Raw genomic sequence first — 15,924 nt, 5'->3', positions numbered from 1 at the left:
CTTCCACTTCAAAATCATCAAACTTCCCCAAAGGAACTTACCCTCCAGTGCCAATGGACCTCTTCTGGTGGTTTTTGGAATCATAATAGCGCTGCAGAATCATTGCACTCCTACTTTTCAAATAACCAATTTCCACCTCAATGTAATTCTCCAAGTAGGAAATGAAAATGGCCTTGATAAGCTTAGACAAGAAAGTCTGCTTATCAGTACCCAAGTTAAATTCCATCAATTTGCTTGACAGATTAGTGGTTCTTTATGCAAAAGAAACAAAGAAGGGAAGGGGAGGAAAAGGTTGAATGTGGATGAATTACAGCATTACACGTTTGTAAAGTACACAGCACAACAGAACCCTGATGGTGATTAAGACTTGGAGCAGTTTCACATTTAAGTAAAGAATTTCACATAATTCATGTTTAATTACACACAGCACCACTGCAATCAAGTTGCCAGTGAGATGGGGAGGACTGGCTTTTGCACAGTTTTAAAATTACTCTTGAAGATCACAATAATACCCATTGAAAATAATAATGGCCATTTTGAATTTTCCTTAGGAAACCCATCATTGTAAAGGTTAATAGACAAAAAAAAATTCACAGCTTTTATGAGAAGTTTACATTTTTGGCTCCTTTTGCTTGACAATAAATCTGTTTATTTTCCAATAGCTCCAATCCAATAATTTCATCATTGATGTATACATACCTTGTATATAGATCATAGAGGTTTTTAAGATACTGTTCTGCATCTGATTTCCTGTGTTCTTCCAGCTGGTCCTTCACATAACTCTGCAAAATTTGGAATATCTGTTAGAAGATCAACTGACAACCAAATGAAATACTCACTACTTCCTAGATTATATGGAATTTCCTGTAAAGTGCATATCTTAAAGGAAATTCATCTTTCCTTTGGCTTCACATCTCTAATTTACACTTCCTGTATTATCCACAGAGGGGGGTAAACACCTGTAGAAGAGAGTGATTTAATAATACAAAACAGTAATGTGTGAAGCAAAGACAAAAGATAGATGGCTTTGAAAATATGTCTGACCAAATAACACAAAATCCCCTCACTTTAAGAACCAAAAGCACCAGAGGCCTCAGAGCATTTCTGCAGTGGACAAGGCAAAGGACATGGTTACATATTTGCTTATCATAATACATACACAAAGCAGATACAAGCCTAGAGCCTTCTTATCATGGAATATTTGAACAAAAATATAATTTAGATTAAAATACTAACTCAAAACTGACACACAAAATTGGGGGTGAAGCTCAATCTCTACACTATGAGAACAACATCTACTGGGAAATTGCTTTTTGCAAGCAAAGTCATGCTGCTGACTTTAAGAACTTAAGTGAGTGTATTTGCAGGATGAAAAACTTAGTATTTTCAATTATTCTAGATTTTCATAAATATTGCATTAGCTGCAAGACAGTACTCACAACATAAATAATTTTCACTTATTCAATGCTAACCTCACACACAACATCCAAATCCAAGAGTCAGCAAATTAAAGATATGAAATGTGGATGTTCTTTTCCTGACATATTCTTGGAAGGGGGCATAGAGAAGAAATCAAACTCATGTATGACATCTCATGAATTACCCAATGAACACAGCAATTTCCCAATAATTTTACATATTGAGTTTGAGTATTTGCAGTCACCCTGTATTCAGAGCACAAGGAGATTTATTTGATATGGGTTTGATTATCTGTCCTAATTGTTACAGAGCAACGAGTTGATTCTACACCCTTATACAAAGATTACAAATACTTTAAATTCTCATTAATTGCTATCACTAGATAAAATATTTTTTTATTAAGAGGCTCCTCAATGAACTTCAACATGTTAAAGTTTGAAATACCTGAAGTTTAACTTCAAATATATTTTGAATGAGTTTGGCTAGCACGGTCTCTGGATTGCTGAAGATTTCTCCAACTTGCTTATTCACTCTCTGGCAGAGAATGGCTGCATCTTCAAAGACATCATTCCTCAGGAATGCACCCTAGGGATTGAGAAGCACATTTTAGAATATATTTCAAACAACCTATAGGACTAAATAAATCAAAAATGTAATGTAAATAAAGAAATTATGTAAAACAAAGTGCATTACCTCCTGACACTGTTTTATGTACACATCAACACAGTGGGAATAGCCCTGTGGAAGGAGCAAAACAGTGTTAGAGCAGGGTGTTCATGTTTTCAGTGGAAAACAAAATCAAAGAAAAACAATGCACAGACTTTTCCAAACCCATTTTCTTACATATCTAACATAACTCCACTTAGCACCACTCTACATGGATCTACACCTCAAGTTTCAACATTCTTTCTCAAGCAAGAAAGTCAGGTCACACCCATGCAAGAAAAGATTATCTTAGAAAGTTCCCCACTGATGCTGCCCCCAATCCCCCTCATCTCTCTCCTTTATTCCCCTGCACTTGATTTCAGATTGAACACCTCGGTCCTGAAGTGACACATTATCTGACATGAGGGTTTGCCCACACAAATACCTTCACTCAAAACAGGCACTTATTGTGCTGTGGGTTGATTTTATTCAAATATTTAAATTAAGCCCCTCAGCTTTTACCTTAAAGTGAAGCAAAACTGCTGCTACTTCTCTCATCCTGGAGATTTCTCCTCTGCGCTGAGCACTGGTAAACTCTTGAATTAACTGGCACTCTAAATCATGGTACTTACCTGGAGAGAAAAGGGGATAACAACAAAAACCCATCAGGCAAAAACTGTAATACTGACAGTATTGCTTACTTCTTTAATCATCTTTAACAATTCAAATACAGCAATATGGATTGAACTGGATAGATAACTTACTTGCTATCTTTGATTTTACTTCAGAAAACCTGTTAACAACAACAAAAAAATAGCATGATTAAATTCAAATCCACATCACATGAGAAATCACAGGCATCCTGGATCATGAACAGCAGGCACTCTGCTTAAAAATGAAAACATGCAGCAGAAAGACGACAGAAAAGTTCCCTGCTTTATATCCCTAAAAACCTACAAGCATCTAATTCAAATCTAGCATTAAGTCAGCAAAGCAAAATTATCCCATTAAAAGTCTGTTAAGCAGTTTAGGATGTGTATGTAAAGATGATCCTACAACACGAGTGCGTGAACACAAATTTGAGAATAGAGGAGAGAGAAATAAGCACACAATCCAGCTCAAAAGCTCCATGAATCCCTAAGCACAGCACCAAAAGGGGAGACAAGGGAAGCATCAGGAAAATCATAGCTGTGCGAAGATTTGCTTTCTTAAAAAGATGTTCAGATAGATTTTTACCTGTCAAAAGGCAGTTCCTGTGCAATCAAATGCAGTTTCTGAATAATATCAGCTGCCTCTTTAATCTGGTGAGAGGAAAACATGACAGAGTCATTAAAGGAGGTCTGATTTTGGGCTGTTCCTTTCCTCCCCCTGCACTGTCCAATTTTCATACACAAAGTTCCTATCTCTAAAGCTGGTTGAGAATTGACATACCCGTGGAAGAGATCAGCCCCTCCAAGTTCCCATATCTACTTTTAAGATGCTTAAGGTATTTTTCTTTAAGATAAAGTAATATAGGTCAAAATATGAAGAAAAGTCACATTACATGTTCCCATTGGGGATGTCTGTGGAGGTGTGTGAGCTGGCTGGACAAATAGCTCACGCCAAAAAAAAGCCATGACCATGCTTGGCATGGAGAGGGGAAAAGGGGGATTAAAACAGAGAATTCTCCCAAAGAAGATGAAATGTCAGATGGATTAGAAACTCTGAGGTCCAAAGCAAAAATCAAGATGGAAGTCAGGTAATTACAGAGCTACAAAATAAGAATAGCTGCATGAATACAAAAGTTAATAGATAGATAACACAACATGCAAATCTGTGCTCTGCTCTGGGCAGCAGAACCTTTTATCCATTATTCTTCCACCACCAGTCAGCACAAGAAGTGCATCTAAAGAGTGCTTAGTGACTGCTTCTTTAGGCTGAACAAAATGGTGGAAAACCCAAATTCCAAAGTGTGGGGAAGGCAGCTGGTGGCAACTGAACTTGAGTGGATTTAAGCAGTGCTGCCTGGGCCAAACCTGACCCAGCTGGAGCACATCTGATCAGGGGGAGCTGGGGGGCTCAACCTGGAGAAAAGGAGGCTCAGGAGGGACCTTCTCACTCCCCAAAATTCCAGGGGGCAGCCAGGGGGATTTGGCTCTGCTCCCAGAGAACAAGGGACAGCACAAGAGGAAACAGACTCAAGTTGTGCCATGGGAGGTTTAGATTCAGGTTAGGAAAAAATCCTTCATGGAAGGGGCTGTCACTGGCACAGCTGCCCAGGACAGCGGTGGAGTGCCCATCCCTGGGGGATTTGAAAGCCTTGTGAATGTGGCACTTGGGGACAGGGTCAGTGGTGGCCTTGGCGGTGCTGGGGGAAAGGTTGGGCTCGAGGGTCTCAGAGGTCTTGTGCAACCTGAATTATTTGATGACTAAAAGCTTTATAGGCTGACACAATGGAGAACATGCAGAATTTGCAGTTTATCTTGTTCCTCCAATTAGTGATGATCCAGGGAACTGAAGTGAGAGGGAAGGAAGCAATGAAATCCAATTCTGCCACCACTTAGAGCAGGCTGGATTAAAACTTTTCAAGAATAGAAGCAGACACGCAGGTAAGAATAGAGAGCACAGGCATCACACCAGGCTGGTTGTTCAGCAAAAATAGGGGCACTCAAAGTGTATCCATTCTGACTATTAGAGCAGCTTATGTTTTGAACTGTCAGCTTACAATAGCCTCTTAAGGCAGAAGCTGCTACACTCCTCAAACAAATCCAATGAAAGAGCAGTTATTTCTATTAGCTTGCAGCAACATTAATACCTAACACCTGGGATCTGTGCAATTGTCCATATATTAGCAGTTATTCACCAAAGCTGCAAAATCAAAACAAACAAAAAAAAAAAAAACAACCAAGAAATCCCACAAACACAACATTTTCTTTGTTTCCTCTTCACACAATAGCTGATAACTAACTTAGATTTTATTGAACCCAGGACTTCTTCTATGCACAAGAGAGGCCATGGCAAATCAATTCTCCACAGTTTCTCCTTAAACCTGGACATCTTTAATTTTTAATTGAATCAGGCTTCTGTAAACCATTAAAACCAAAAAAAAGCATTAATTTTTTAAAATACAACTTAACTTTTTAAAATACAACTGGGAAAAAACAAATGAAAAATCATGGAGAAATAACAGCAAGACAGAATTTTAACACAAAATTAATGCACAAGTGAAAAGGCAAAATGAAATAATATTAAGAACAGAACATAAACAGAGAAATGGACATAAGAATAACAGTAAATATAATAAGCAGGACAATGTTATTGAATGATAAACAAGTGAGCTGCTGATCATTTTTACAGTTTAATTGTGTTGGAGTGATTTGCTCACTTCAAGAATCTTCAGTACAGCAGAAAGATTGGTTAGCTAGCAGCACAAGGGAAATTATAAGGATTCAGAGGGTGAAGACACAATGCACAGAAAGGGACAAGCCAGCAAGGAAAACCTTCACAGAGGCAAGTCAGAAATTGCTCAGTATGGCTGGGAGAAAGTGGGAAGCAACAAATGGAGTGCAGGGAAAGAAAGGAATCCAACAGATTTTAAGAACAGACACTATTGAGAAAAGTATCAATTATAACACAACTGTACTATGTTATTTTTTGTGCCTCTCCTTTCACAGTGTCCCCTCCATGTCTCAAAGAAAAGTCCACACTTGTGAGGGCTGGCAGAGCACAAAAAATCATAACATCCTCTAAAACATTATCTAAAACCCCCATCAGTTTGAAGATCAGAAGACATTGACAAAGCACTAAGGCTTCACATTAAGAAAGTTTGTTACTATCTTGTACTTTAGAAGTATTTTTAGTACAAAGATGCATTAAGATGTAACAGCTCCTGTCTGGGCAGGCTCTTTTACAAACACTTCTTTAAGTTATTGTTTAAATCAGGGGGAAAAGTTCAAGAATCCACCTGGATGAAATTAGCCCCAGTAAGATAACCTGTATCCAGAAATTCTTGTTTGTGTTCCCACACCCTTCCCCTGCAGACTGGCACAAGACTCAGGGCCTTTACATTTGTCTTCCTCTACATTTGATATCTTACTATTCTCTGGGGTGTACAGAGGTTTATTTATTTACAAATTTCCAGGTTCACCCTATTTATCTACCAAATGTTACTGGTTCTCCAACAGGATGTATCATGAAATGTTAATTTATAAATAAAGTGAAAGTTGAATTCTTTGAGCCTCTTGAGCAGAAAACAATCCTCTAAATTATGTTTTGTTATTCACCATGCTGCCATTAAATATTTGTAAAATGCATGTTTCGTTACTCCTTAGGAAAAAAGAATTTATGCAGCTCTGGGAAAGGCTGTCCATAGAAGAACTTCCCTTATGCTGAAACCTTTCTGTTTCCCTTGGAAATCAGGGAAGTTTTTCCTCTGCTCTCTCTTGAATTAGGGCAAGCTATCAACCAGTAATTACCACATATCCACAGACCATGAATCAAAAGGCACTGTGCAAGTGACTCCTTGGGAGTACAACTATATAAAATTATTAGCTTTTCATTTCCCTGAGAGACACCTCCAGCTCAGTGGGGAGGGGGTGACTATTAACCTGTTCTCAGGTCTTCCATGAGCTGCAGATTTCAAGCACAGATTTTTCTGCTGAATGTGCAAATCAAGTGTTTGCTGTTTCCACATATTATAATTTTTTTCCTGACTTCAAGCATAGCACTACACAGAATTTAAGGAGGAAAGGAAGATTCTTCAGGATACATTAAAAAAACCCCAACAAACCCAAAGCAACAACTTTATTTAAACTGCACTGGGAAATCCAATGTGTCCTTTTGCTTAGAGCTGGATTTTTTTCCTTCAGTTTATTTCTGTTTGTCACACCACTCAGATTATATTTGCTTCATGAACGTACTCTTGAAGCACAAGAAAAACAAAATGCTTGAACATTTCTTTGAAGTTCTCCTGCCTGGTTCCTCTAAATTCCAAGGGTGGAGACATAACCACAGGACTACACAAAGCCCAAAGGCATGCTGTGACAAAAAGGTATCCAAGGCCAGTGGACTGACCCAACAGAGCAAAGTTGCACAAAGAAGTTGCATTCAGAAACGTTCTGCTTTACAGGATGGATCTGAGGCAAGGGGTTCAAAGGGAACAGGCAGATATTGTATTGCACTCCAAAGTTGCCCTCCCAGCGTTTCCCAAATCTCCGATAATTTCATAAAATGAAAAATGCCAACATTGCCACATTAAGCATGGCTGAATACAAATGCTTTATCAGCAATCTGCAGCCCAGTGTTGTTAATTTCCATTTCAGAACAATGAAACTTTAACAAGTCAGTCACTCAGTGGTTTGAAGTCTGACCATGGTAAGTCATGGTAGCAGCTTGTAATTAGGGCAGTCCCGCTTATTGCTTTGAACTGCTTTCATCCCGCTGACAGCTCTTACCTTTTCAGAGTTTGTAAAAACATCAGACTTCAGCTCTCCATCCAGAAACTCATTAAAGTATTTCATCAGCTTCTGAGCCTCCACAGCCCGTTGCCGTGGCGTGTTTACCCCCTCCAGCTGGTCACCAAGGTGACAGACCTTAGTTGCTACATAGCTGATGTGCTCATCCAGCTCTTGGAAATGTTGGAAGGCAACCTGGAGAACACAAGACACTAAAATCATGATTTCCATTCCATCTACTTCAGGAAACACAAGATTTCATTCAGGAAGATGCAGGTGCTGCATCTCAGAAGTGTTAATTAATTAATTACACACAACCCAAATAAAGCTTAGTGTTTTTCTTTAAATGATTGTGAAGACTGCTCACTTTCAGCATTGCTAACACTCCTTAATGCAACATTGTCCTGGGTTGACTATATGATGCTTTTATCCCCAATGGTCTCATTCTGTTTATGTTGAATAATAAGTTTTGCACCTTTAAGAGTGTTCCAGAGAGTGAAGGGGGGAGAGAAGAAGCAGCAGTTTGTTTTCAGACACTGCACTCCTCCTCCACATTCCTGCTCCTGGACTGTCGTTGTCTGCAGACAGACAGTGGGACAGAGCTCTTCTTTTGATTTTTAGTTAGTTTTTAGCTAGCTGAGGCAAAGAAGTTCCCTGGACTGTTTTTTTTTTTTCCTTTTTCTTTGGACCTCTTGAACCTGCTCTGGACTGAACCCCCAGGAGAGCACCTGCAGCTGTGGCCACCAGGCCTGGCCTGGCCTGAGACAATTCCAGCACTGAGGGACTGATCAGAGACTGAGTGAGCTGAGCTGCAACCCGGGCTTTTCTCAGTTTGTCATCTCTTTTAGAGTGGCAAGGGGTCTCATTGTTTGATATTGCTTTGGTTTTATTGCTTAATAAACAGTTTTTTCCACCTTTCCAAGGAGGTATTTTTTCCCTCCTGGACCAGTTGGGCGGAGGGGCCGATTGGATCTGCTTTTCCCACCGGAGCTCCTCTGGGGGATTCTTCCCCAAATTTGCTCTAAACCTGGACAAATATGCAGATGAGCCTCCTTTGACAGGAGAAAGTGTCATCAAACCCTCTTTATTCTTATCTCAAGCAGCAGCACCCTGCACCAAGAAAGGTTAAAGGAGCACAAGATGCTTTGAAAACTTGCACAGCTTCCCACTGACTCCAGCCCTTGGATTTACCTGGTTGCTTTTCTGCAGCTCTTGTACTTTCTTGGCAAATTCCTTTGCTTCCTTCTGGCACTGTTGTTCTAGTTTCTCCACCTTCCTCTGAATCCTTTCATCCATTACCTGTAATTCTTGGATATGATTTACAAATTCTTCCAATAATCTGATTTAGAATAAAATACAGGAAAACAGACTTTAGTTTGAAAGATACCATCTTCTGAAGAGTTTAAAACACCTCAAAAAAAAAAAAAAAAGCAACTTGCATACAAGGCTGATCTAACCATGTCCAGCTTAGAAATATTTCTAGATTGAAGATTTAAATAAATAAATTTAAATATTTTAGAAAATATTATTAATAATAATAACAATATTAAATATTTTAGAAAAATTCTGTTTCTAAAATTTTGATTTAAATTACAACACCCTAGTGTACGACTCTATGACAACATAAAAACTCTGTGCATGGTGGGCCAAAGGAAAGAGGCACACCAAAATATTAATCATTCAAGAACGTGGCTCTGCCACAGATACAGAAATCCCTACATCCCCATCTTCCCTAAATAAGAAAAATGGAAATAATTTGGAAATCATTTCATATGGAGAAAAAAAGCTGAGGCCACTACATCCCTTCATGGTAAGGGATACAGCAGAAAAATATTCTCTACTCTACATGTCACTGTAAAGTTGGAAATCAGCATTACAATGAGTAATTATGAATAAGTAACTGATACAGCCATAAGTTCATAATGTTGTTCTGATTTCACTTCTTCCTATACCCATTTTAGAGGGTTTTTCTGCCCTTTCCCATCATTAACTTTTCTTTCAGACTCACATTTTACTCCTCCCAATCACAGCACATCTGAATGCATTCTTGAATTCCCTCTGTTCTTTTCATTCTGTTCTCAACATCTCTCCCTTTCTCATTAATTTTGTCCATTCTGTCCCATTTCTGTCATATTTTCAGCTCTTATTTTCTAAATATCCCAGTCACTGGTCACAGAATGGATCCTCCACAGCCATAAAACTCATGGTAAGAACTGAAAATACCTGAAACATTTCAGAATTTTGCTGTCCAGGTTTAATGTCAGAAGAGGTTTTTAGCCCAGTCAGTTACTTGAGGGCGCAACTTAAAGAAAACTGGACTGAAGCAAATGTTGGTGACTCCTCTCTCACTCCCTGCTTGCCAGAAGCCCAAGAGCAATCTGCACAATTGCAGCAGATTTCACAGAAAGCCACAAGGAACACATCTGAGTTTACAGAAGTACATTGAAAATCAAATTTAAACAACAGTGACACAAAGCATTCTTTCCAACAAAAGCCTAGAGAAATGCAGGCACTCTCTATTAATTTTAACAAACTGATTCAGGCTGGGGTTTGTTTTTTAAACAGGTCTTGTGGCAACTCTTCACTTAATTCAGCAGCACTGCTCAATATATTTAGAAAGGAAAGAAGCAGAAGAGGCAGCTGCTGGTCAGGTTTTCAGAAGAGAAAATACAGACTCCAATACTCTTTCTAACAGAAAACAGAAAAGAAAAAAAATAGATACCAAAATCTGTTTCTTTTTCAATATTAATTTTGGCTCCCTGCCCAATACTAGAAGATACCACAAGAAAAATATTTATTGTTGCAGGTTTTGCTTGCTTGTTCTGAAAAATATGGAAGTGCCTCGCAGAAGTTCACACAAGCAAACCAGCAGAACTACAGAAAATCTGTTAAATTAAGTAGGAATTTGTGCAAATCATGAACCACCCTAATGTATACACTGGGCACAAGCACAGGGAAAGAGCTCCAGGGAATAATGTTGTGCATTTCCAGGCTTCTTCCTGCTTCCATCACACCTAAAGCTCTGCAGAGGATGCAGGCCTCAGACTGAATGTCAAGAGTTCAGCATTTTGCTAGAAATTCAACAACATCCTTTCTCTCCTCAGATGCCTCCAAAGAGGCAGAGTGCTCCAGAAATGTCCTTTGACTGTGTCAGGTTCATTTGCTGGCATTTTAGTCAGTCAGATCAGTTTATCATGAGATCTCATCCCCAGAGCTGCCTCTCTTGCTGTTCTACCTTTTTGTGCCTTTTATTTACAAATTACTGTGTCTTAAAACAAGGCAGCTCAGGAAACTAAAGTAAGGAACTCATTCAATTGGCTTAACTGTCATAGCAGTGATATTCTGCTTGAATCCAGCAACTGTCTTGCAAGCAGAAACAATACCAATTCTCCTTCATTCAAAAGCTCTCAATCAGAAAGTGACTTTCCCTACTCATTACTGAATAATTAGTCCTGAATAATTGGCTCATGGACACAAATGTTAACAATTTTCCCATATAAAAACCTTGGACACACAGCACTTACCATTTACCACTACATACAGGTTTGTGTGGAATAAATATATATAATATATGTGGAATAAAACAGTACAATCAGAGATAAATCCACTTTGACCATTGTGCAATTTGATTGGTTTTTTTTTACCTTTTGGGATCGAAAGCTTCTCCACCTCTGGAACCTCCCCCAGGTGTTCTCCATGCCAGTCGTTCAATGTATTCATCTGCCACAAAAGGCTCCTGGCCACAGAAGAAAATCCCTTTACAAAGTGCCACAGCAGGCTGCTCCTTCAGCAGGTGCTCACACCTCATTTTCAAAGTGTTTAGAAGCTTTGCTATAATCAAAAGTACAGGGCTGGCAATTACTCCATCACCTCTTGGGCTCACATATTTATTGTTGAGAACACAGCTTTTAATATGATGAGTTGGAAGATCGAGTTTAGATATTATCAGGCTGGTGGCAAAGAATGTGCTGCAAGTCTGTGAAGAGCTGGCTGTAAATGACATTATTTGCTGCTGAGTTTGTGGTTTGTCATTCCAAAGGGCCTGATTTGAGAGGTTACACCACCCCGAGCCAGCCATCAGCAAAACATCAGAGAATTCATCTGCCCACAAAAATTATGAGGCAAAATAAGGGGTTTTTATAGTTGTTCAACTCTCTGTCACACCATGGCATCACACACAGAACTGACCAAAAAAAAACAGCCCAAAAAATCCCAGCATCCCACTGGATGCAACCCAAGTGCAACTGCAGAAACAGAGCAAATAAAAATGAGGAAAAAAGGCATTAAAAACAGAGGATGAATTTGATTTCTACAAGTAGAAAAAACAGGGTATGAGTGATACTAAAACTCAAGGTTACACAAGTTTCTTCCATAATATTTGCTGGTTCTTCCATAGAAACACCACTCAAGGGTAAATATTTAAGATTATTTCTCCACCCAACAACATTTTCTGGAGGCAGAGGCCTCACTTATAAACCCAAGCGCTCCAATTTTAGCTGGCTTAATACTCACACCAGCTCAAACATTTCATCACAGAGTTAATACTAAATTACTCTAAACACAGTCCAATTTCTATCATTAATAAAAATAATATTTATCACTTCAGCAGCAGTGACTAGGTGCTTACATCAGCACTTCTAAGACCAGTAAGAAAAGTATTTTCACAACCACCAGGATTTTATAGAAAGCTTTTGTATTATAAGAAACAACAGTTTCAAAAGTGTGAAACAACAACCCAAAACAGAGCTGGGAGTGGCTCTGGCTAATAGGAGTATTTGATGAAACAACTGAATATGCCACCACTGCTTTTGGTAAAATTTGGATAAAAAAATGAAAATAGTAAAAAATAAACAGATCTCAACAGGTATTACATTGGTTACTGTATCACTATGTCTGAAACTTTGTCACAAAGAATAAGGAAGCAAAAACCAGCCTTACAGAGTTAGTTTTGAAAGTAAAACCAAGGGTTGAAAAGCAAATATTGCCTGTTCAAGGTCTGTCTCCCCAGAAACAAATTGTGCCCTATCCAGTCAGAACCAGCCACTAACCAGGAAGATAAAAAATTTTTAAATATACTTTGTTACACACTGAATCCTGACAGATATGGCAGAAATTTCATCACTCAGTAACTGACTCAAGTAACCGTGTTGTGCTCAGCCTCCTTGGCTAAACTTCAAAAATAACTGGTTGATCCCACATAAAAACAATTTCCCTGCAAGTCACTCATCTCTTTAACCAGGTCCTTCCTGATACACAAGGTGAAGTTTCCTCTGCAAGAATCCTTTTCATCAGAGCCACAATGCCAAGGTTTTCTTGCCAAGTGTTAATTCCCTCCTTATGCCACCTGGGTATCTAAAAGTTTGGAACACTTTTGTAATTTAATTTTAGGTGAAATGAGTCATTCAGAGCAGTAGCATTCCCTTAGGGGAGGCCTCCAGCTTCCCAATTACCTCAGGGCTCCTTGCAGGACTCCTCCTTTATATGAAAATCCACATTTTTTTCCTCTGAATCCTGTAATTCAGCTGAGGCACCACTCTGCTTACAAGGATACCACAGCCAAGTGTGCAAGAACCCTGAACAAAGGTTTTACTGACACTCTGTGTGTGCAGATAACATTTTCTACACTTCTCACTCCTAAAAGATAATTCACCCACACACATATAATGGCTTGGAATATTTTTCATTTTTGTAAAACAACATTTACAAAGTTTTTCTGCGAGCCTCTTCTCCTAGAGAAATCTGATTTAGATGCCTCAGAAGGCCAAAAACTATTATAATGTCCATCTTTTTCAACCATCATGCCTCTATACACCTCTAAATAATCCTTGGGTGCACTTTTACAGAGACCACCTGCAGCTCCCTTCCTGGAAAATACCTGTTCTTCCCAGAACACTTACACAGGAGACCTGTCCTTCAGTTTTTTAATCATATAAATACTGTTTAATATTATTTAAGAAATATTAACTGCAGTGGATATTATGTGCAGGATGTTGATCAACAGAGAAATAAAATGAGCTTTTTCTTCCAGTTTTCCACAAAGGATGTGCTAAAAATAATCTACTTGATTTATAAGGAATAAAGGAAGCTCAACAGTGTCTTTCTAAGACATGATTTTCCAGGTTCCACTGCAGAACCAGAAGTTTTTACTTGAGTTTGCACCTCCCATACACGTTTGCTTTTTAAGATGCTACCTTGATAACAGGGTTACTCACAGCTGACAGCCTAACTCCCGTTTTAAGTCCCCTATCCTGTTCTGCAGAAATTGCTGGAAATCAGCTATTACAAATGTCATTTGCAAGTCCTTTGCCTGTTATCCGATGAGCCCCAACAGTCAATTTCTCCAGCTTTGAACTTCCCTCGGGCTGCAGATGAATTAACGTGATCCCATCCATTCAGCCAATACTCCTGATTTAATAAGAGATATGCCTGAAGTGGGTCATAACCTGGTTTGATCTGGTGTTTACAAATGAAACTACACTGGACACAGCCAGATTAAAAACCAGTTTAGAAGTATCCACTGTTAAGTCATGTGAGGGAGAATTCAGACCATGTTGTGCACGTTTGCAGCACAGATCCTGCTACACAATTTCCCATATCTGTACTGAAATTTACTTAAATCACACACTCATGAAAATATGGCAATGACATTTCAACCTCAGAAGACAGCTTAGGGGTACTCCCATAACAAGCACTTATTTATGTTCTTAAATAAGGCAGAAATTTCAAACTGACCAAGTAGGCAACATTAAATTAGTGAACATCAACAAAAACTCTCTTGCCTTTGGAGTGAAACAGAAGTGAAAGCAGGAGAGACAGAAATACTGAATTCCATGCTGGAAAAACACAATTTCTAGCCCCAAACTTCAGGCAAAAGTCTCACCTAATTTGCTTATGCTTTCAAGCTTATTGCTATTGCAAAATGGAAAAAGTTGTTGCACGACCCAAAGCAGCCAAAACACACAGTTTTCTTTCCATATTCAAATTACCTCACACTCAACACCCCACAAAGACCAGAATGGCACTCTCATCATGTTGAGAAACCAAGGGGCTCCTAGAGTGGTGCAGGGAGGGTACAAAACCTGGCATCCAGCTACAGGAACACAGTGTTTTAGTCCTGCCATTTTTTAAAGCTATGCAAACCAAAAGATGTGAGTCATAACACTCGTGTGCCATCACAGTGACTCACAAATTCAAATGCACACAATGCATTTACATAGAGCCCAGATATAGGAACTTCCAGAGAAACAGGAAGACCCTTTCCTGAAGGCTGGGCAGAGCGAGTCCCAGTGACAAACCAGCAGAACAACCAGCTCCTGAGTGACTTGGAGAGCACATACAGGACACCTGGGGATAGCACCATGTCCCTCTGGAGAGGAAGTGGGGACACCACACGCTTTCTGTTTATCACAGGTCACATCATGAGAGCTCAGGGCCCAGGCCAGAAGCTGAAGCCACAGAATCACTGAAGGGTTTGGGTTGGAAGAGACCTCAAAGATCATCTCCTTCCAACCCTCTGCCGTGGGCAGGGACACCTTCCACCATTCCAGGGTGCTCCAAGCCCCATCCAACCTGGCCTTGGGCACTGCCAGGGATCCAGGGGCAGCCTCAGCTTTGCTGTGCCAGGGCCTCACCACCCTCACAGTCGAGAGGGCGATATCGTTCTTCCTAATATCTAGCCTAAACCTGCTCTCTTTCAGTTTGAAGCCATTCCCCGTGTCCTATCACTACACATTCCTGTAAAAAGTCTCCCCTCCATCCCTTTGGCAGACTCCCTTCGGGAGGGAGATGATCCTCGTACGTCTCTCCCACCTTAGGGCATTCTGTAATTCCAGGGGAAGAATGTGACAGACTCCTGCTATTCCTGCCCTGCTCCTGCGTGGCCTTAGCTGAGCCATTCTCCTTCTGTGCCTCGCTTCCACCGCAGGTAAAGGGAGGGCAAAGTCATTTCTTTATTCCATCCCAGCCCCACTGACACCGCCGCGCCGGGGTCAGACCAGGGGGTGCCTTCGGCAGAGGGATGGCGGGGCCGGGCCTGCCGTGGCCCTGTCACCCGCCCTCTGCCAGCACCCGGGAGCCGGCCAGGAGAGAGGCCCTGCAGCGGGGCAAGGCGGGCACGGCACCCGCGGGGCGGCACCGGGGCTGCCCCGCTTCCCCAGCCCCACAACCGCCCGCCCCTCCCCGGGGAGAGGCCGCCGCATCCCCTCAGCCAGCGCAGCCGGCCCGGCCAGAGCCGCCCGGCCCGCGGCGCCCGCACCCACCTCGAACAGCTCGGCCGTGGTGGCCATGGCCGCAGGGAGGGAGGGAAGGAGGGCGGCGGTCCCTCAGCGCCCCTTCGCCGCCGCCGCCCCGCCGCTGCCGCCCATTGTGTCCCCCGCCCCGGCAGCAGCAGCGGCGGCCGCGGCGCCGCCTCCGCCCGCCGGAAATGGGG

At 40.9% G+C, this 15,924-nt stretch overlaps 1 protein-coding gene across 3 annotated transcripts in view; it reads right to left on the bottom strand.

Annotated features, from left to right (window-relative positions):
* The window catches only part of EXOC5 (exocyst complex component 5), a 28,635-nt gene extending 12,773 nt beyond the window's left edge, over positions 1–15,862 (bottom strand). For 2 of the 3 annotated variants that reach the window (XM_058026781.1, XM_058026782.1), the window contains exons 1-11: positions 15,755–15,862; positions 11,141–11,232; positions 8,688–8,835; positions 7,497–7,691; positions 3,301–3,365; positions 2,829–2,857; positions 2,587–2,696; positions 2,113–2,157; positions 1,864–2,004; positions 700–782; positions 42–251 (exon numbers count right to left, since the gene is read on the bottom strand). In XM_058026781.1, coding sequence (XP_057882764.1) covers positions 42–251; positions 700–782; positions 1,864–2,004; positions 2,113–2,157; positions 2,587–2,696; positions 2,829–2,857; positions 3,301–3,365; positions 7,497–7,691; positions 8,688–8,835; positions 11,141–11,232; positions 15,755–15,781 — 1,145 coding nt within the window. In that variant the 5' untranslated portion in view covers positions 15,782–15,862. Of the gene's footprint in view, positions 1–41; positions 252–699; positions 783–1,863; positions 2,005–2,112; positions 2,158–2,586; positions 2,697–2,828; positions 2,858–3,300; positions 3,366–7,496; positions 7,692–8,687; positions 8,836–11,140; positions 11,305–15,754 lie in introns of those variants that run through there. The other variant, XM_058026780.1, reaches the window with a different exon arrangement.
* Positions 15,863–15,924: the final 62 nt, after the last annotated feature.

The sequence above is a fragment of the Melospiza georgiana genome, chromosome 6, assembly GCF_028018845.1.
Source record: "Melospiza georgiana isolate bMelGeo1 chromosome 6, bMelGeo1.pri, whole genome shotgun sequence".
NCBI classification, from domain to species: domain Eukaryota; kingdom Metazoa; phylum Chordata; class Aves; order Passeriformes; family Passerellidae; genus Melospiza; species Melospiza georgiana.
The sequence above is the reverse complement of the archived record's forward strand: the minus strand, read 5'-3'. Positions and strand labels throughout refer to the sequence as shown.